Source organism: Mirounga angustirostris, unplaced genomic scaffold, assembly GCF_029215605.1.
Source record: "Mirounga angustirostris isolate CCGP_5_RB_7025 unplaced genomic scaffold, mMirAng1.0.hap1 SCAF_8, whole genome shotgun sequence".
NCBI lineage: Eukaryota > Metazoa > Chordata > Mammalia > Carnivora > Phocidae > Mirounga > Mirounga angustirostris.
Window position 1 is genome coordinate 29,038,241 of NW_026991716.1, and position 20,438 is coordinate 29,058,678.

General features: G+C 47.6%; 1 protein-coding gene and 1 long non-coding RNA gene across 9 annotated transcripts; one reads left to right on the forward strand and one right to left on the reverse strand.

Annotated features, from left to right (window-relative positions):
* The first annotated feature begins 1,749 nt into the window (after nucleotides 1–1,749).
* LOC135365543 (uncharacterized) lies at nucleotides 1,750–16,010 on the forward strand. Its single transcript, XR_010413585.1, has 4 exons — nucleotides 1,750–4,152; nucleotides 10,160–10,392; nucleotides 12,062–12,214; nucleotides 15,890–16,010. It is a non-coding gene; the product is annotated as an uncharacterized LOC135365543 (long non-coding RNA).
* NEU1 (neuraminidase 1) lies at nucleotides 10,691–20,388 on the reverse strand. Of its 8 annotated transcripts, XR_010413583.1 has the most exons (8): nucleotides 20,110–20,380; nucleotides 19,456–19,648; nucleotides 18,243–18,505; nucleotides 17,451–17,633; nucleotides 17,069–17,291; nucleotides 16,846–16,965; nucleotides 15,931–16,049; nucleotides 10,691–10,823 (listed from the first exon to the last, which is right to left on the reverse strand). XR_010413583.1 is itself a non-coding variant. In XM_064597417.1 (7 exons), exons 1-7 carry the CDS (start codon nucleotides 20,269–20,271, stop codon nucleotides 10,699–10,701), a joined length of 1,077 nt encoding a protein of 358 aa, XP_064453487.1. In that variant the 5' UTR covers nucleotides 20,272–20,383; the 3' UTR covers nucleotides 10,691–10,698. The 8 variants fall into 8 exon arrangements, 7 of the variants coding, with proteins under 7 accessions (XP_064453487.1, XP_045722554.1, XP_045722557.1 ...); XM_064597417.1 differs by lacking the exon at nucleotides 15,931–16,049 and having other exon boundaries at nucleotides 17,451–17,630; nucleotides 18,432–18,505; nucleotides 20,110–20,383; XM_045866598.2 differs by lacking the exon at nucleotides 15,931–16,049 and having other exon boundaries at nucleotides 17,451–17,630; nucleotides 20,110–20,383.
* Nucleotides 20,389–20,438: the final 50 nt, after the last annotated feature.

The window sequence follows — 20,438 nt, forward strand, 5'->3', positions numbered from 1 at the left end:
CCTAAACAATATATACTGTTTTGTATCTTTTTGAACTTAATAAATATGGGATAATTGTTCATGTAGTTCTACTGCAACTTGACTTTTTAAAAAGATTTTATTTTTATTTTTTTTTAAGATTTATTTACTTGAGAGATAAAGCACGAGAGGGAAGAGGGTCAGAGGGAGAAGCAGACTCCCTGCTGAGCAGGGAGCCCAATGTGGGACTTGATCCCAGGACTCCAGGATCATGACCTGAGCCGAAGGCAGCCGCCCAACCAACTGAGCCACCCAGGCGCCCTTTTTAATTTATTTTATTTTATTTTTATTTTTTTTAAAGATTTATTTATTTATTTGAGAGAGAGAGAATGAGAGACAGAGAGCATGAGAGGGAGAAGGGTCAGAGGGAGAAGCAGACTCCCCGCCGAGCAGGGAGCCCGATGCGGGACTCGATCCCGGGACTCCAGGATCATGACCTGAGCCGAAGGCAGTCGCCCTACCGACTGAGCCACCCAGGCGCCCCTTTTTTATTTTTTTTAAAGATTTTATTTATTTATTTGACAGAGACACAGCAAGAGAGGGAACACAAGCAGAGGGAGAGGGAGAAGCAGTCTTCCCGCTGAGCAGGGATCCTGATGCAGGACTTGATCCCAGGATCGTAAGATCATGACCTGAGCTTAAGGCGATGCTTATAACCAACTGAGCCACCCAGGCGCCCCTGCAACTTGATTTTTTTTGTTGTTTATGTTTTCCTGTAATTTAGATTTCACCCTTCCATATACATTTCTGCCCATTTTTATTTTGGAAAAAACTTCAAAAACTTCGTTTGTTAATGGGTGTCTCCAGGTACTATATATGAGGACTTCTATTTGTAACTGCATTTTTCTAGGTTAACAGTATCACATAGGAAGTATAGGGGAGTGGTCAAGATTCTGGAGCAAGACTGATGGGCTAGGTTACTTATCCATTCTATCAGTTTTCTCATTTGTCAGGTGAGAGTACCTACCCTAACAAAGAGTTAGGTTTAAATATGTGCAAATGAACTTTTTATTTTTTTTTAATCTTATTTATTTGGCAGAGAGAGACAGCCAGAGAGGGAACACAAGCAGGGGGAGTGGGAGAGGGAGAAGCAGGCTTCCCACCGAGCAGGGAGCCCAGCACGGGGCTTGATTCCAGGACCCTGGGATCATGACCCGAGCTGAAGGCAGACGCTTAACGACTGAGCCACCCAGGTGCCCCTGTGTGCAAATGAACTTAAACAGTGCCTCGCACATATTAAACCCTATTTAGGTATTAGCTACAGTTATATTATTTCAAATAGCTTGATCATTAACGTACATAGCCCTTAATGAGTGTACATAACGTACACTCATCCTTCGTCCCACTAGTAAATGGTCAGCTTCCTTTCTTGTCCCTAAGGTCTCTTCTGCATTCTCTTGCCCTTATTTGTTTTTTTTTTTTTTTTTTTTAAAGATTTTATTTATCTATTTGAGAGAGAATGAGAGACAGAGAGTACGAGAGGGAAGGGAAGGGAAGAGGGTCAGAGGGAGAAGCAGACCCCCCGCTGAGCAGGGAGCCCGATGTGGGACTCGATACCGGGACTCCAGGATCACGACCTGAGCCGAAGGCAGTCGCTTAACCAACTGAGCCACCCAGGCGCCCCTCTTACCCTTATTTGTATGGTCCAAGTCCTCCCCTGGGTGTTGGGACTCTCCTTCCTGAGCCAGCCCCAGGTTTGGGGTGTAAGATTGAGCTACAGCCATGGTAAGGGTCACATGAACTTTATTTCAGGCATGGAAATACATTCCAGCCTTCTGCATCCTTGAGCCCCACATCACTCCCCTCAGGAGTGATGGTGATTTGTTAAGACCTCTATCCTAAAACCTTCACCTCCCCATGCTCTACAAGTGGAGTAACTTCAGAAGTAAACAGCCCTCCCTCCTAACCCATTGGCCAGATCTCACAGCTTTGTATACTTTGGGCAGAGGCTGGTCTCTCAGCCACCGCAAGACTGTGAGCCTCCCAGGGCCTGGCCTCCACCTGTCTCTCCAGACCTCTCATCCCTGGAATCCTCAGCCACTGGCCAGTCTGGTAACGGGACACCTCTACCTTGCTGGTTGCTCAGAACCCTTGGAGTTTACTTCTTTATGTTCTCTGTAACTCTAAATGATCCATTGTTTAGCTGTAAATGTTCTTAAGCATTGCATACTATATATGTATTCTGTGACTTGCCTTTTCTCTTCATGTTAGCTTTGTGAGATTAATCCATTCTGGCATGTTAGTCATACCACCACTGCATGTAACACATCACTGCTCTATGGTATTATATTTTACGAATGTATCACAATTTATCCATTTCCCTGTTGGAGAATATGTGTGTTACTTCTTTTTCTCCCCATTACAAACAATACCACCAAAGACTTTATTAAAGATTTTCTTTATTTATTTGACAGAGAGACACAGCGAGAGAGGGAACACAAGCAGGGGGAGTGGGAGAGGGAGAAGCAGGCTTCCCGCAGAGCAGGGAGCCCAACATGGGGCTTGATCCCAGGACCCTGGGATCATGACCTGAGCTGAAGGCTTAACGCTTAACAACTGAGCCACCCAGGCGCCCTGACTTTTATTTTTTTTTATTCTTTATAACTAAGCTCTACACCCAGCATGGGTCTTCAGCTCACGACCCTGAGATCAAGACTCACATGCTCTACTGATTGAGCCAGCCAAACGCCCCACCACCAAGGACTTTTGTGTACATGAATCCTTATACATGCATGTCAGTTTGAATAGTCTCCTGTCCTTACATATCCAGTTTGTCAGCAAATCATGCTGGTGTTACCTTAAAAATAACACCAAAATCGGATTGCATCTCACACCTCCACTCTGGTAGGCACTCTCATCAGCTCACCTACATGACTGCAACAAAGCCTCCTAACTGGTCTCCTGGCTTCCACCCTTACCCTGTTACGGTCTTATATCCACACAGCAGCCAGAAGTTTCCCTCCACGCCATGACTTGGGACTTGTCTCTCTGCTGCTCAGTATCCTGCAATGGTTCCCATTTCACTGAGAGTGAAAGCCAAAGTCTTCACAAGGTCCTCCCAGGTCTAGCTCTGTTGCCTTTGAACTCCTCTCCTACTCTCCACTCTGCCTCAGCCACATAGCATGAAGCCAGGAGCTGGTGCGCACTCTCCTGTCAGTGTTCAGGGAGTAAAGGTTTTGCTTGCCGGCTGGGGTCACAACCACATGCCTTGGTCTGTAGGGTAGACTGAAATTTGTCAACAGAGCCCGTGGATGTCATTTAGGTGGTGAGGAAATCCTAGAGTGGAGAAATAACTGTTTTGGACATCGTTTGTGGAACTGTAACTTTATACAATCCATTTGGAAAACAGTTTGGCAATACCTATGAAGTCTGATGCACATTCTCTTCAATGCAGTGTTTACGCTTCTGGAATACACCCTAAATACACATGGATTAATCTCACAAACAATGTGAAGGGGAAAAAAGGCAAGTTAAAAAAGAATACATATGTAGTATGTAATGTATTTTTTAAAAGATTTTTTTTAAAGATTTTTACTTAGAGCAGGAGAGGGGGGAGGATCAGAGGGAGAAGCAGACTCCCTGCTGAGCAGGGAGACTGACACGGAACTCGATCCTGGGACTCTGAGATCATGACCTGAGCCGAGCCAAAGGCAGTCGCTCAACCAACTGAGCCACCCAGGTGCCCAAATGTAGTATGTAATGTTTAATAATATTTACTTATATACTTATACTATATAGCTCAACTATTGTTTAGAGTTAAATATAATATAGTAAAAGAAATGCATGGGATTGCTAAATGCTAAATTCAAGCTAGTAATTACCTGGGCTGTGACCAGGGGGTGAGTAGAGAGAGTGGTGCAGTCAAGGTGGTATACATGGGGGCTCCATAGGAGCTCACTGTATAATTTTTCATATTTTTTTATGTCTGAACTATTTCTTAACTTAAAAATATGGTTTGGGACCTGTGAATTCTGAAGGGCTGAGCAAAGGCAAAAGCTAAGTCACTCCCACAGAGACACCTGCAGACTCTGAAGCTCAGACATAGAGCTCCCTTGGAAGACATCCAAAATGAGCCAGATTCCAAAACCCTGGGCATCCACCCCAACAGGAGCAAGTCAGCAGACGCAGCAGCAGGTGACTTTATAGCTAAGAAACTCCGATAACAGCATGTATGAAGGCTGAAGGTGTTCAAAGAGATAAAGAAAAAATTTATTGCACACAAACAGGGTATTACAAAGAGCAGGTAGATTTGAAAAGGAAGCAAATGAGGGGCGCCTGGCTGGCTCAGTCAGTAGAGCATGCAACTCTTGATTATGGAGTTGTAAGTTCAAGCCCCAAGCTGAGTGTAGAGATTACTTAAAAATCTTTATTTATTTATTTATTTTTAAAGATTTTATTTATTTGCGAGAGAGAGAATGAGAGACAGAGCATGAGAGGGAGGAGGGTCAGAGGGAGAAGCAGACTCCCCGCTGAGCAGGGAGCCTGATGTGGGACTCGATCCCGGGACTCCAGGATCATGACCCAAGCCGAAGGCAGTTGCTTAACCAACTGAGCCACCCAGGCGCCCCTACTTAAAAATCTTTAATTCGGGGGCGCCTGGGTGGCTTAGTTGTTAAGCATCTGCTTTCGGCTCAGGTCATGATCCCACGGTCCTGGGATGGAGCCCCATACCAGGCCCCCTGCTCAGCGGGAAGCCTGCTTTTCCCTCTCCCACTCTCCCTGGGGGAGTGTGTTCCCTCTCTCTCTGTCTCTCTCACTGTCAAATAAATAATTTTTTTAAAGATTTTATTTATTTATTTGACAGAGAGAGAGATAGCGAGAGCAGGAACACAAGCAGGGGGAGTGGGAGAGGCAGAAGAAGGCTTCTTGCTGAGCAGGGAGCCCGATGTGGGACTTGATCCCAGGACCCTGGGATCATGACCTGAGCCAAAGGCAGACGCTTAACGACTGAGCCACCCAGGCGCCCAATAAATAAAATCTTTAAAAAAAGTCTTTAATTTGGCTTGGGTCATGATCTCAGGGTTGTGAGATTGAGCCCTGCCTCGGGCTCTGTGGAGCCTGCTTGAGAGTCTCTATTTCCCTTGCCTTCAGCCCCTCACCCACCCTGCTCATTTGCTCACTTGTTCTCACTCTCAAAAAATTTTTTTAGTTAAATATATTTTTTAAAAGATTATTTTAGAGAAAGAGCACAATTTGCGGGAGGGGGAGAGGGAGGGAATCTTCAAGCAGACTCTGCTGAGCATGGAGCCCCACATGGGGATCGATCTCATGCCCATGAGATCATGACCTGAGCAGAAACCAAGAATCGGATGCTTAACCAACTGAGCCACTCAGGCGCCCCCACCCCAAATTAAATCTTTAAAAAAATTTTTTAATTAAAGCAAGCAGAAAAACTCAAATTGAAATAAGCGAGTACATAAGCACAGTAAGTTAAATAACAGAACAACTGAATAGAAAACTAGTGAGTGGAAGAAGAAATCCATAATGTGGAGCAGAGAAAACAAGTGAATAACTTTTTTTTTAAAACAAGTGAATAGGGGCGCCTGGGTGGCTCAGTCGTTACGCGTCTGCCTTCGGCTCAGGTCATGATCCCAGGGTCCTGGGATCGAGCCCCGCATCGGGCTCCCTGCTCGGCGGGAAGCCTGCTTCTCCCTCTCCTACTCCCCCTGCTTGTGTTCCCTCTCTCGCTGTATCTCTCTCTGTCAAATAAATAAAATCTTAAAAAAAAAAACAAAAAACAAGTGAATAATTTGAAAAGGAAGTTAATATGAAGGATGGTAGGAGATGCTCCAACCTTTGGCGTTGTGCGTTTAGAGCTGCCCTCACCTGGTTGGTTTGTTACAATGCCGCTGCCAGAACAGCTCTGCCCAGGGGCACATGGGCGCATCTGGCTGGAGCAGCTCAGGGCCATCTGTTAATTTGTTTATTGTAGTACTTTCCCATCCATTAACATCCTCCTTTCCCATGATTATCTTTTGATTGTTGTATTTCTCTTTTTTTTAATATTGTATTTATTTAGTGTGTGTGTGTGCGTGTGTGTGTGAGAGAGAGAGAGAGCGCACAAGCAGGGGAAACGGCAGGCGGAGGGGAGAAGCAGGCTACCCGCAGAGCAGGGAGCCCGATGCGGGGCTCGATCCCAGAACTCTGGGATCATGACCTGAGGAGAAGGCAGATGCTTAATGACTGAGCCACCCAGGCGCCCCTGTTGTGTTATTTCTCAAAGAGTAAGGAAACAGGCTATCCCTAAGGGTTAAAGTATCTGCTGACTCTTCAAATGTTAAATGTAATTGCAGGCAGTCAGGTGAACCTCAGGTGGTAGTGGGTCAATTCTAGGCTGACTGTTGCCTGGCAGTAAACCACTGAATTCTAAAGAATGTAACAAAGATAGAGATGTCACCAATAATCCCCAGTTATCTGCTGACATTAGGTAATAAACCAAGGTGGAGGTGGGGGCCGGGGAGGGGTGAGAGCTGTCTCTCAAGAGCCTGCCATAGCAGGTATCACCTGGATCAGGGCGCTTCCCATTTCCTAGTGGCATACGGAGAGTGGCTGTGCTCCACACGGGTTGTTGTCTTCTAAAGGAGGCCAAGCAACTGTTATAAAAAACTAGTTTTTTAAACTTTTTATTATGAAACTTTTAAAAAAATAATGTCTACCCCCAATGTGGGCCAAGATCATGAGTTGCGTGCTCTATTGACTGAGCTAGCCTGGTGCCCCTGAAGCTTTTAAAACAGTAGGAAGGGGGGGGCGCCTGGGTGGCTCAGATGGTTAAGCGTCTGCCTTTGGCTTGGGTCATGATCCCAGGGTCCTGGGATCGAGCCCCACATCGGGCTCCTGGTTCAGCGGGGAGCCTGCTTCTCCCTCTCCCTCTGCCTCTCTCCCTGCTCATGCTCTCTCTCTCTCTCTCTCTCTCTCTCTGTATCTCTGTGTCTCAAATGAATAAATAAAATCTTAAAAAAAAAAAAGTCACAGTCCCAAATAGAGCCATTTAAAAACAAAAAAAGAAACAAACAAACAAAAAACAGTAGGAAGGGGCGTCTGGATGGCTCAGTCAGTTAAGCATCCGACTCTTGGTTTTGGCTCAGCTCATGATTCAGGGTTGTGAGATGGAGCCCCGAACTGGGCTCTGCACTGGGTGTGGAGCCTGTTTATGGATTCTCTCCCTCTCTCTAGCCCCTCCCCCCTAAAAAAAACAATAGAAAGAATAGTACAAAGAACACCCATATACCCACATCTAAATCCAACAATTGTCAACATTTTTCTGAATTTAAAAATATGTCAATGGGGCACCTGGGTGGCTCAGTCGGTTAAGTGTCTGCTTTCGGCTGAGGGGCTCAGGTCATGGTCCCAGGGTCCTGGGATGCAAGCCTCACGTGGGTCTCCTGGCTCAGTGGGGAGCCTTCTTCTCCCTCTCCCCTCTGCTCTTGCTATCTCTCTCTCTCTCAAATAAATACAATCTTGAAAAAAATTAAAAAAAAAATATGTCAAATATATATATTAAATTAGGGCGCCTTGCTGCCTCTGTCAGTAGAGCGTGTGACTCTTGATCTCAGGGTCACTGAGTTCAAGCCCCATGTTGGGCCTAAAGCTTGCTTTAAAAAAATAAAGAAAAGTAAAAAATATATACATATATATATTAAATTATATACACATTTGGCAGGCTCATTTCAAAGTGAATCACCATGACATTTTATCTCTAAATAAATGGCAGGTTTTTGTTTTGTTTTGTTTTGTTTTAATTTTAAGTAGGCTCCACACCTAGTGTGGAGCCCAACACAGGGTTTGAATTCTGAGATCAAGACCTGAGCTGAGGTCAAGAGTCAGACACTTAACTGACTGGGCCACCCAAGCATCCTGGCAGTTATCATTTTTTAAAGAGCCAGTATCCAATCAAGGATAAAGCACATTATTTTTTGTTACATCTTGTTAGTCTTTTGATTCTAGAATGACCCCCTTCTTTTCTCCTTTCTGGGACATTGATCTTTTGAAGAGACTAGGCCAGTCATCTTGTAGAATGTTCCACATACTGGCTTTGTCTAATTGTGTCCTTTTGGTGTTTTGAACTTGTTCCTCAATCTTCTCTGCATTTTCTTTAAACTGGAAGTTGCCCCTAAAGGCTTATGTAGATTCTGGTTACATAGCCTGGGCAAGAATACTTCATGTCTGACATTATGTATTACTTTCTTGTGGCCTGTGTAACAAAGTACTACATAGTTGGGGGGTTACAGCAACAGGTATTTATTTCCTCACAGTTCTGGAGGCCTGACGTTTAAAACACTTTCCCTGGGCCAAAATCAAGGTGTCCACAGGGCCTTATCTCCTCCAGAGACCCTAGGCGAGAATCCATTCCTGTCTCTTCCAGCTTTTGGTAGCTGTTGGCATTCCTTGTGACTTGTGGTTACATCACTCCAGGCTGTCTCTGTGGCACATCGCCGCCTTCTCTTCACTCTGTGTGTGAGTCTTCCTCTGCTTCCTGATACAACCGTATAAATGATTGCATTCAGGGTCCACCAGATAAGCCAGGATAATCTCCCATCTCAAAATCCTTGACTCAATCACACCTGCAGATTCTCTTTTCCCCTGTGAAAGGTAGCATTCACAGGTTCCAGGGATTAGGATGTGGATATCTTTTAGGGGATCATTTTCAGTTTACCACATGCTATGTGCTTCACAGGGCCTTGGATCAGGGGTATCATCATATCTACTTGTCCCATTCTTTTTTTTTTTTTTTTTTTTTAAGTAGGTTCCATGCCCAATGTGGGGATTGAACTCACAACCCTGAGATCAAGAGTCGCATGTTCCACTGATTGAGCCAGCCAGGCACCCCCTACAAGTCCCATTCTTTTTTTTTTTTTTTTTAAGATTTTATTTATTTATTTGAGAGAGAGAGAATGAGAGACAGATAGCAAGAGAGGGAAGAGGGTCAGAGGGAGAAGCAGACCCCCAGCTGAGCAGGGAGCCCGATGCGGGACTCGATCCCGGGACTCCAGGATCATGACCTGAGCCGAAGGCAGTCGCTTAACCAACTGAGCCACCCAGGCGCCCTACAAGTCCCATTCTTGATCTCAGCTTGATTACCCAGTTAAAGTGGTGACCCCTAGATCTCTTCATTGTCGAGGTACTTTCCCCGCTTGTGACTGACAAGATTTGGCACCATATGAATGAATATCCAGTTCCCCATCAACCTTTAACCTAATGGTTTTAGCATCCATTGACGATCTTTGTCCGCGTAGAGGAGGAAAGTGTTCCCTGACCCTCGCAGGGTCCCTGGCTGGGTCTGAACATTAAGACAAATACACAGAAAAAAGGCATACAGATTTATTTAATATAAGTTTCCCATGACACTGGAGCCTTTATATGGAAATGAAGATCCAAGGACACGGTGACTACTTGTTTTTCTGTTGGGTTGAACAAAGAGAGGCAGTTGTGACAAAGTGACTAAACTGTGGGGAGGTGACAGGAAATCGGAATTATTTTAACAGTCTGTTTGTGTAGCATTCGCTCAGTCTCAGCCTCTCGTCCTTGATAATGAGAATGTCTTCCTTCCTCCGGCTACAAGGAGGGCACCTTTCACATGGGAGCTTTATTTCCTGCTTTCAGGAAGAAAAAGGAAGGACAGAGGGCCTTCTTTGCACCTACTGTTTTTCCAGTGCCTTTAACTCAAAATAATCAATATGCCAACACCCCATGTTTGGGGCGACACGCTCTGAACTCCTTCACCTAAGTTAGTTCATTCAGGTTTGCCAAATGATTTTCTAATTTGATTATCCTTCCTCCCCTTATTAGATGATATTCTGCTGTAAAAGAAGCAATAAGTATGTCATTTCACCAACATTTATTTATTTGAGAGAGAGAGAAAGCATGAGCAGGGGGAGGGGCAGAGGGAGAGGGAGAAGCAGGCTCCCTGCTGAGCAGGGAGCCCTGATGCAGGACTCGATCCCAGGACCCTGAGATCATGACCTGAGCCGAAAGGAGATGAGATGAGGAGTATTTTGTCAAAACTGAATTACTTGTTTCCACTGCAAAGGCAGGATAAATGATTCATTTTTTCCCTTTATTTACAGTATTGTGTGTGTGCGGAGTTGGTATAAAAGTCTCCTCCAACAGTGGCAAATGAATTCCCTTACTTCTTTTTATCCAGGAAATTTCCCTGTGGACCCTTTGACCTTATCAAATGCCTTGCTGAGACCCAAACATTCTGAGACACTGATCTTCCTCTGATCTCTGTTTTTAAAATTGTGGCCAAGGAAATGCCCGTGTGTTTGGCCTGACATCCTCAGAGGACCCACGATAGTTCCTGGATGTTGCTCCCACCTCCAATAGCAAGGGCATCTCCACATCTCCAGGGATTTAAAAATAACAGAACCAAGATCGGTAATTGTCAAACAATACATGTCCCTTAAATTGGTTAATTGATAGCAACATAGCAAAATTAGATGGGCTTAAGATACTGAGGCAAGAAGTTAACTATGTATATATCATATACATATATAGTGTATATAATAATAATGTACAATTTATTATTACTACTTTTTAAAAGTAAGTTCTAGGCCCAACGTGGGGCTTGAATTCATGACCCAAAGATCAGGTGTCACATGCTCTACCACTGAACCAGCCAGGCGCCCCTAATTACATACACTTTAAAGAAGACTAATAAACAACATGTACTTACCGCTGAGCTTAAGATCTGGTACTGCTAAACTTGTGGCTTGCAGATTTGGAGGCGACAGAGGATGTGATTTCTGGTCCCAATCCCACAGGAGTGTGAACTTCTGTTAGGCGTTTTCCAGAGACACTTCCCTGACCTTGATCCAGAACAAAGTCAGAGGCCAGTTGATCCATTGAAGATGTGGCCTCTTGATACTTTGTTTACAAAAAGAGGCAGCCCACTTGTGAGCTGTAGTTTGCCAATTAGATTTTTAGAAATATTGCATTCAAACTTTATTTATCTTGATTCCTAAGTTTTTTGGTGTTCTCTAAACAGGTTAAGTATCTCCTTTCGGCTCAGGTCATGATCCCAGGGTCCTGGGATCAAGTCCTGCATTGGGGCTCCCTGCTCAGCAGGGAGTCTGTTTCTCCCTCTCCCTCCGTCCCTACCCCTGCTCATGGTTTCTCTCTCTCTCAAATAAATAAATAAAATAAAATATTTTATTTTTTTTAAAGATTTTATTTATTTATTTATTAGAGAGCGAGCGAGCGAGAAACAGCATGAGAGGGGAGAGGGTCAGAGGGAGAAGCAGGCTCCCCCTGAGCCGGGAGCCCAATGTGGGACTCAATCCCAGGATTCTGGGATCATGACCTGAGCCGAAGGCAGTTGCTTAACCAACTAAGCCACCCAGGTGCCCATAAATAAAATATTTAAAAAAAATTTTTAAAAATTATGCACCCAAAGTGCAGTCCTGCTTTGTTGGGGATGGGTTGGGGGGACAGGAAGAACTTTCTTGTTTAATTTTCAGTCCTCAGGTGCCTGGCTTTATCTCCTGACTGCAAATCTGAGATCCACTGAAACCCTGATTTCAGCACTGAGCATTGGCTGATGTCCGCAGGGCAAGCAGAGCCTCCAGGCCCACTTGATTTTCTGGATTCTTGCTTTCTATTATTTATGGTTTTTGAAGATTTCCCTTACTTTTCTGCCAGCTAAGCCTTACACTAAAAATGTGTTCTTAAAAATATTCTATCCAGAGTATTAGGAAAGGGAAACCTACTCTTTCATTGTGGTAATTTGAGTCAGGTTTTTTGGTGGTCAAAAAGAAGTGCAGGCTTTTGCCTTAGATCTTCTCTCCTAACCTTTCTTTTTTTAAATTTTTTAAAAGATTTTATTTATTGGGGTGCCTGGGTGGCTCAGTCGTTACGCGTCTGCCTTCGGCTCAGGTCATGATCCCAGGGTCCTGGGATTGAGCCCCGCATCGGGTTCCCTGCTCAGCAGGAAGCCTTCTTCTCCCTCTCCCACTCCCCCTGCTTGTGTTCCCTCTCTCGCTATGTCTCGATATATCTGTCAAATAAATAAAATCTTTAAAAAAATTTTTTTTTATTTATTTGACAGGGAGAGTGCACAAGCAGAGGGAGCAGCAGAGGGAGAGAGAGAGAGAGAAGCAGGCCCACGGTTGAGCAGGGAACCCAACACGGCGCTCAATCCCAGGACCCCAAGATCATGACCTGAGCGGAAGGCGGATGCTTAACTGACTGAGCCACCCAGGTGCCCCTCTCCTAATCTTTCTTTGGGCAAAATTGATTGACCTCCTCCTGCTCCTTCCTGGTAGCAACTTCTGGTTGTGAGGACTGACTAGTGAAAAGTATACCTGGTGCCTGGTCCCTGGTATTTGCTGCTCAACCTAAGTTGTTAATGATCTTTTCTCACTGTTTAAGGGCAGCCTGAGGACAGGGAGAGAGAGCCCAGAGTTCAGTCCTGAGCCCAGGGGCTGGGGAGAGGGATGGGGGTGGGTGAAGGGGAGGGGCCTGTGTTAGGGGCCCAGCTCCAGGCTAGAATGTGGCTGCTCGCCTAGGAGACACTGGCCAGGCTGCAGGCTATGTTTGCTCTGTCCCATTTGTACAGATAAGCACTACACCTTCCTCTTACAGCCTCCAGACATTCCTTCCAATCCCCCCTTTACATTAAAAGAGATCCCCTGTGCCCATCTGGGACCATACTTTGAGAACCACTGGCCTAGCTCCTTACCCACCCTGATCTGTCTTGCCTCCAGTATGAGGCACCCACCATGTGGCAGCTGTTGTGGGGGCATTCAAGGTGCTGGGGTAAATAAGCAGGTTTGGTCCCAGCCGGCTATTAGGGTTACTTGTTTTTTGGACATAAATTCTTCCTACTGAAACAGTTTCTCTTTTGAGATCTTTTTTTTTTTTTTTAAGATTTTATTTATTTATTTGAGAGAAAGAAAATGAGCAGGAGCGGAGGGGCAGAGAGAGAGGGAGAAGCAGGCTTCCTGCTGAGCAGGGAGCCCCATGTGGGATTTGATCCCAGGTCCCTGAGATCATGACCTGAGCGGAAGGCAGATGCCACCCAGGCTCCCCTTGAGATCTTTTCTACAGTGTTTTGAAGTCTATTCTTCCTAAGTCTAGGCTAAATGGGCTCCTCACTTAGAGGGGAGTCTGCTCCAGATTCTCTCTCCCTCTGTCCCTCACCCCACTAGGGTTTATCTCTCTCTCTCTCAAATAAATAAATAAATAAATAAATAAATTTAAAATGCAAATCCCAGATTGATTCTAGAATACTGAACTTGCAGTTCTGGGATGGGGCCCAGGGATGGGGCCCAGGGCTCTGCCCCACACCCTCCTGGGGGAGGATCCTCTCTCAGCTGATGGTTCTTGGCTAAAAAGGAACAAGGTCACTCTTCACAAGCCTTCTGCCACATCTACTTAAATGACACAGTAGCTCATGGGTCAGACATTCATGGTATCATTTCCTTTCTTTCCTCCAGTATTTTTTTATTTTTATTTTTTTTAAGTAGGCTTCATGCTGGGCTTGAACCCACGACCCTGAGATCAAGACCTGAGCTAAGATCAAGAGTCGGACTCTTATCCGACTGAGCCACCCAGGCGCCCCCTCCCCCAGTATTTCTAAAAGCACTGTTGGCAAGACCTTGTCAGAGGTGCAATTTTTAGTGCTATTAGATAGATGTCCCAATTGCTGCAGACGCCACCCTCTCCGATCTTCTCGCATCCTCTCCGATCTTCTCGCATCATACCTATCTTGTGATCTGTATTAGAAAAACAGACCCCCTCACCCCACCAGCCATGCTGCCTGGGGCCTGGGTTTCTCTCTCCTTTCTTCCCTCAGATGTCCCCCTGCCTCCTCCTACCGGCCACAGATTCTTCCTCTATATGTCCCCTGTGTGGTTGGTAACAGTGTGGTTTACTGGCCAAGACAAAGTATTACATCAGTCAGTTTACTCTGAGAACTGGCAAGTAAAAGGGGGGAAGTTAAGCGTTTATCCTGCCTTTCCCTACAATGCTTCAGGGTAACCCAACAGCTTTGATGAGGGAAAGCTCTTTTTTTTTTTTTTTAAGATTTTTTATTTATTTATTCATGAGAGACAGAGAGAGAGAGGCAGAGGGAGAAGCAGGCTCCCAAGGAGCAGGGAGCCCGATGCAGGACTCGATCCCAGGACCCTGGGACCATGACCTGAGCCAAAGGCAGACCCTTAACGATCTGAGCCACCGAGGCACCCAGAGGGAAAGCTCTCTTTTTACTGAAGAATTTCAGGTAATGGGTAGAAATAATAGAATTAAAAAAATCAACATTTCACAACCCCTCAAAATGGTTCAGGCAAAACCCATCTGTGGATGAAATTGTCAGTTGGAGGGTTGATGGGGGGAACTTACAAAGGAGGGGTCAGGCTGTGGCCACCTGAACCCACTGCTCAAGCTCAGCTTTACTCAGTACTTGCCCCCTGAGGGGGTACAGTAGGAAGCAGACACCACCTGGGAAGGGATCTTATCCTGCTGCCCTCTCCCCCGCCCCCGCCCCCAAAATGGATCGGCAGCCAGGCCTTCAGGTTTGATAACTGGAAATGTGAAGGATGGAGGAAGAAGTTAAATGACAGTCTGAGGAGCAAACTGACAAATCAGAGTGGAACGTTCTATAGGATAAATGTCTCTATTTCTGCATAGATGGTATCAAGAAAAATTGAAAGAGGGGAGGTGGGATGGCAGATTAATCTAGATTTAAGAGACATCAAAATGAAATATATAGGTTTTCTTTGGATCCTGATTTGAACAAAACTATAAATAAGACATTGAGACATTTGATGAAATTTGCACATTGACTGGATGGATATTAGATGATATCAGAATTATTGTTGGGGCGCCTGGGTGGCTTAGTTGGTTAAGCGACTGCCTTCGGCTCAGGTCATGATCCTGGAGTCCCGGGATCGAGTCCCGCATCGGGCTCCCTGCTCGGCGGGGAGTCTGCTTCTCCCTCTGACCCTCCTCCCTCTCATGCTCTCTGTCTCTCATTCACTCTGTCTCAAATAAATAAATAAAATCTTTAAAAAAAAAAAAATTATTGTTAATGTTTTGGGTGTGCAATGGTGTTATGGTTACATAATAAAATGTTCCATTTTTAAAGAATGAGATGCATACTTAAGAACGTAGGGGTGAATGTCACAAAGTCTGGGATCTGCTTCAAAGTATTTCAACCAAGGAAAGGAAAAGAAAAAAGAATCGGAGGAAGCAAATGTTGGACATGTGGGGCGTACATGGCGTTCATTAAGCTATTTTCTCTACCTTTGTGTTTTTAAAAGTGTCTGTAAGTGAGGGCGCCTGGGTGGCTCAGTTGGTTAAGCGACTGCCTTCGATCAGGTCATGATCCTGGAGTCCCTGGATCGAGTCCCGCATCGGGCTTGGGCTCCCTGCTCGGCAGGGAGTCTGCTTCCCCCTCTGACCCTCCCCCCTCTCATGTATTCGCTCTCTCTCATTCTCTCTCTCTCAAATAAATAAATAAAATCTTTTTAAAAAAAATGTCTGTAAGTGAAAAAATTGAAGTATTACCTTTTTTATCACAAATTCTGGATCAAATACAAAACTGAACCATATCCTCACACACAGTGGGATTATTCCACTTTTCCTATCTGGCGGAATGAATTAACCTAACATTTCTTAGATGTTAGGATAATTAGACAAGTAAGTTGAAAGTAAAAGGAATCTCTAACTGTAAGTGAATGTGACCCTTACTCCTCAGTCTTTAACATTCTTATCACCTCATCTAGGCATCATATTTTCTTTCCTCCTCCATATGGAGGAAAGTTACATATGGCTCTCCCACTCATCTGTAGGCTGCCCATTCTCTTCACAGCATCTGCCTGAGGATGGTGCTATTTTCTCACATAATTTGTCACCGTGCTTATTTCTCTGCCAGGTTGGTCTGGGTGAGAGGCTTCCCATCTGCATTTCACACACCTGCCCCCTGCCTCCCAGAGGACTCCATCTTAGCAATATGAAACAGGGCAGATTTTTAAATATCTCACAGGGCTCCCCCTGCTACTCCTCATTACACGTATGAAGATGAATCTGTTTTCCTGTGAGAAAGAAGAATGTGAAAGGGAAAGGAGGATTTAATGTGCCGAAGTCCGATTTCCACAGGCAATAAGCACACCAGCTTCCTCCCCAAAGCTCATTCCCAGCCTCTTACAAGTGTACACGAAGAATGGACATGAAGATGCGCATTGATAGAACCACACAGACTCCACAAATGCTCATTCTCCTTCATTAAAAACGTTAAGTTACAAATATTTCGATTTATAAATAGTCAAGGTGGGTGGGGCACCTAGTTCTTTACCCTGAATCCAAATATTGCCCTTCCAGAACTTTCACCAACCCACACCATAGCCCGCATCTTACCCCGAAGAGGAAGCTCAGCCTTCCCCAATTCCCTGAGTTCGCATTTATTCAATTCTACAGGCCTGCCTCGCCCTGCCTAAGAAAAGGACCAGTCATCGCCCCGGGAAGGCAGAAGGGGCAGGGGGCCAAACCCAGCAATGATGTGGAAAGAAAGTGCTCTCAAGCGAGGGCAGGACTTTCTGTGTGGAAGAAGCCAGGCTTGCAGTCCTAACAGAGTGATTTCCCTGTCAAAGAGGACTTGGTTTTGCAAAGGCTAGAGTCTAAAGGAAGGTGGAACTGTCTTTTAGTCAACTCTAGCAGATCTCTATGGACCCATGGGCCCAAAGGCTAAGTCCAAGGCCTTCTACTCCTGGGGCAGGTGTACAGCTCAGAGTGTCCCATAGACGCTGACTTTGGCCAGGGAGATGCTCTCTGTGTACTGGTTCCGGCCTTTCTCATACAGGACATAGAGCTGGGGGGCCTCGTCCTTCCTACCCATGCTGCCCTCCAGGGCTGCCAGTGAGGAGTAGCCGCTGGGGCCTGGCCACAGTTGGACCGTCTCTTTCCGCCACGAGGTACCATTGCTGAAGCTCCAGCGCAGGGTCAGGTTCACACCTGGGGAGGGCGGGAGGCTCAGGGGAGGGGCTCTGGGCGCACCTTCTCTAGATAAGGGAGGCTCCCCCCGCCGGCTCCCCCCCGCCCCCCGACAGACACTCACGGAACTCGGGATGCGCTGGATTGGAGAAGAAGACGATGCCGGAGCTGGTGGCTATGGCTCCTGCGGCTACCACAGGGTCCACGAGCTCAGGGTCAAAGGTGACGTCCCGGGGCCGTATTGTGTCACAGGCGTCGTAGCTGCGGAGGACTACCCGGCAGTGGCAGTGGTAGTTGTTCTGGTTCCGGGCGTTGATGGCGACCGAGCCATCTGGGAGCTCGTAGGGCTAGTGGGGGAGAACAGGGCTTCAGCAAGACCCGGGGACCCTGTCCCTGAGGAAGCAGGCGGCGGGGGGAAGGGGAATGGCACAGAGCTGGGCGGCCAGATCCTGGGTCTGTGAGGCAGGGCAGGCGGGGCGGGTGCGGAAGCGCCAGGGCCTCCCGACCTGGCACTCATCGGGGTTGAAGTCGTTCTCCCGCTTGGGCTGGCCGTAGGGGATGCCGCTGACCCCGCTGCCGTAGCGCCACGAGGCCCCGTGATCATCACTGAGGAGGCAGAAGACCCCGTCCCGCTCCAGCGTCCCATGGCCACACACGATGAGGCGGCCCTTCCGCGGCTCCCGCTGCTTCTGCAGGAAAGGAAGCTGCGGTCACTGAGGGAGACACTGAAGGGGCTCCCAGGCAGGGAAGGGGAACCCATCACCTCCCAAGTGGGAGAACACATCTGGTCCCCTTCAGTTCTGTCCTGGCTCCTGAGGGTCCCAGGAGGATCCCATAAACACCACTGCCTGAATCAAGGAGCTCTTTCGCAGAATGAGCTCCTTCAGGACAGCCGGGGCGTCCACAGGAGGACAGGTTGTGCGCAGGAGCCGGGGGTCTAGCCACAGGGGTGCGTGGGAGCTTAGAGCCAGGCTTGGTGTGCTCACTCACCAAGCTGAGCACCACGGACCACAGCACAGGCTTGTGTCTGCTCAAAGCAAGGGCTGCCTTTTCCCATTCTGCACAGGTACCACGTAGACTAATAAGGCCCTGTTGACAACCCCCAGATGGAAGGCGATGGCAAAGTTCCACCTTCCCTTGGGAGGCAGTTCCTCCCAGGATGTCCTTTTCTTCCAAGGAATGCCATCTAAGCAGAAACCTGACTTCACAAGACCTTCTCCCTGGGGAAGAAGCCCAACTGGGGGCATCTCCCAGACTCCTCAAAAGGCAGCCCCCTCCACCCATCTCAGGACAGAGACCTGGATGCCAGAGCCTGGTCCAGGGGCAAACATCTCGGTGCCAATATCCAACGAGAGATTCCGGGGAGGGCTCCAGGAAACCCCGTCATCTTTGCTCCACACCAACATGGTGGAGGCCACCTGGCAGCCAGCCTTGTGAGCGCAGAGGGAATAGAAAAGGAACACCACTCCTGTCTCCATATCGCTCACCACTGCCCCCAGGTTCAGCCCATCTGGGGTCTCCCCATCATCTACGATGAAAGCTGTCGGAGACCATGTGCTGCCTGAAGAGAAAAGAGAAGTAATCCAGGGTGAGCACTCTGAAGGTGCCCTTTCTACCACTCCCTGTTAATTTCCACCCCTTGGTAGGGACCCAAGGCCTCAGAGTGGCCCCAGGGTCCCACAAGACCTGCCCCACCTCACCTCTCTGATCTTATCTATTCCACCCTTGCTCACTCCATCATGTCCCCCAAGTTCCTTCCCATTCCTCATATACTTCTCTCCAGGAGGCCTCTGCACAGGCTGGTGACATCTGCCTGGTATACCTCTGCCACTCCCTCTGCTTTGTGCTCTCTCACTCTAGATCTCTCTCAAATAAATAAATAAATAAATAAATAAAATCTTTAAAAAAACTAAAAAAATAAAATTGCAACCAATCTCCAGCACCGTTTTATTTCTCTCCATTATATTTATCACTTTCCAACAAAAAATAAATTTACCTATTTATTATGTTTATTGTCTGTCTCCCCACAGACAATATAAGCCCCAAAAGGGCAGAGATTTTTGGTCTGCTTTGTTCACAAGTGTATTCACAGAATCTAGAATGGGGCCTGGTATATAGCAGGTGCTCAATAAATGTTTGAATGCTCAACTCCTAGGTGATCACAATTTCTAGATCCCTGCTCTGGACAGCTATGCCTGAGATGGGTGGAGGGGGCTGCCTTTTGAGGAGTCTGGGAGATGCCCCCAGTTGGGCTTCTTCCCCAGGGATAAGGTCTAGATCCCTGCTCTGAGCTTCCCTCCTCAATAAATGTTTGAATGCTCAACTCCTAGGTGATCACAATTTCTAGATCTCTGCTCTGGACAGCTTCCCTCCTCAATTCCCTCTACCCCTCAGGGACCCAGGCCTCCAGCTCTCCCAGTGGTCCTATCCTATCCTCAGGGCCCTTGGGCAGGTCAGGCTCCCCACCCATGCAACCCAACACCAGCCCTTGCCACCCAGGCATCTTTATACCCTGGTCAGTGGATCTCCGAAGAGCAATGAACTTGGCCCCCTCATCCGATGTGGACATTTTTCTGGCCTCGGCGAAGGCAAGGAGAGTGCCCTGAGGAGTGGTTGTGATGAGCGGGATTCGGAAGGTGTGCACAGAACCGATCTGCCTCCCGCTCACCCACAGCAGCTGCTCCATGGTCACCAGCGGCTGAACCTGCGAAGGGAGGAGGAAGGAAGGGTCAACGGACAAACTTGACTTCGGGTTTTAGGACCGGTGAATAGTGGCTCCGGGTCGAGTTTCCCTGGGAAAGCCAGGGTGTTGGGGATCAGAGTGTGGGTGGGGGGCAGAATGAGGAAGGGGAACCGGAGGAGAGTTTGGAGCAAAGCTGGGGGGGCTCGGAGCCGGGGAAGGGCTATGAGGGGAGAAGGCGCCTTCGGGCAGCGCGGGGGTGGGGGACCTCCAAAGGGAACGAACTCGAATGAAGAGGAGACTCGGAGGGCAGGAGAACAAGGGCCCGGGAAGGGAGAGGGGTTGGGAGCGGATGGAGGGAACGGGGTCTGAGAGCGGCGGGAGAGTCCCTCGGAGGAGGGGGTCTCAGCAGCCCGCGTCCCAGGGGGCGCTGGGCATAGACGACCCGCGTGAGTCTGGGATGGGTAATACGAGGGGAGACTCACCAGACTGAAGTCGTTCCTTATCCCAGCCCCAAATTCTGCCAGAGACAACAGCGGCAGGAAGATTGCGGCAAATACCTGAACTCTACATCCTCCCCAGAACCCCGGCATCCGCGGTCCCCCGGGCCTGCCCAGGAGCACTGTGCCGAGTCGGTTCGCCATCATCTCTTCCTGGGCAGCCGGGACCCAGGCCCCCAGGGCTAGACGCGGGCTGGAGTCTGTCAGCTGACCGGGCCCTTTAAATGCCAGCTACTACTCCCCCCCAGCCCCCCTCCCACAACTCCCCCAACCCGCCCGGAGTCCAGCCACCTGCCGCACTTCCGCGACTCTAA

What these genes read in the sequence shown, in the direction of transcription:
- NEU1 (XM_045866597.2), bottom strand. Translation starts at nt 20,271, where the DNA reads ATGATGGCGAACCGACTCGGCACAGTGCTCCTGGGCAGGCCCGGGGGA. An exon ending in GACCAGGCTCTGGCATCCAG is followed by an intron (nt 17,634 to 18,242) that starts GTCTCTGTCCTG and finishes CCTTTCCTGCAG; the next exon opens with AAGCAGCGGGAGCCGCGGAA. An exon ending in TCAACCCCGATGAGTGCCAG is followed by an intron (nt 17,292 to 17,450) that starts GTCGGGAGGCCC and finishes CTCCCCCACTAG; the next exon opens with CCCTACGAGCTCCCAGATGG.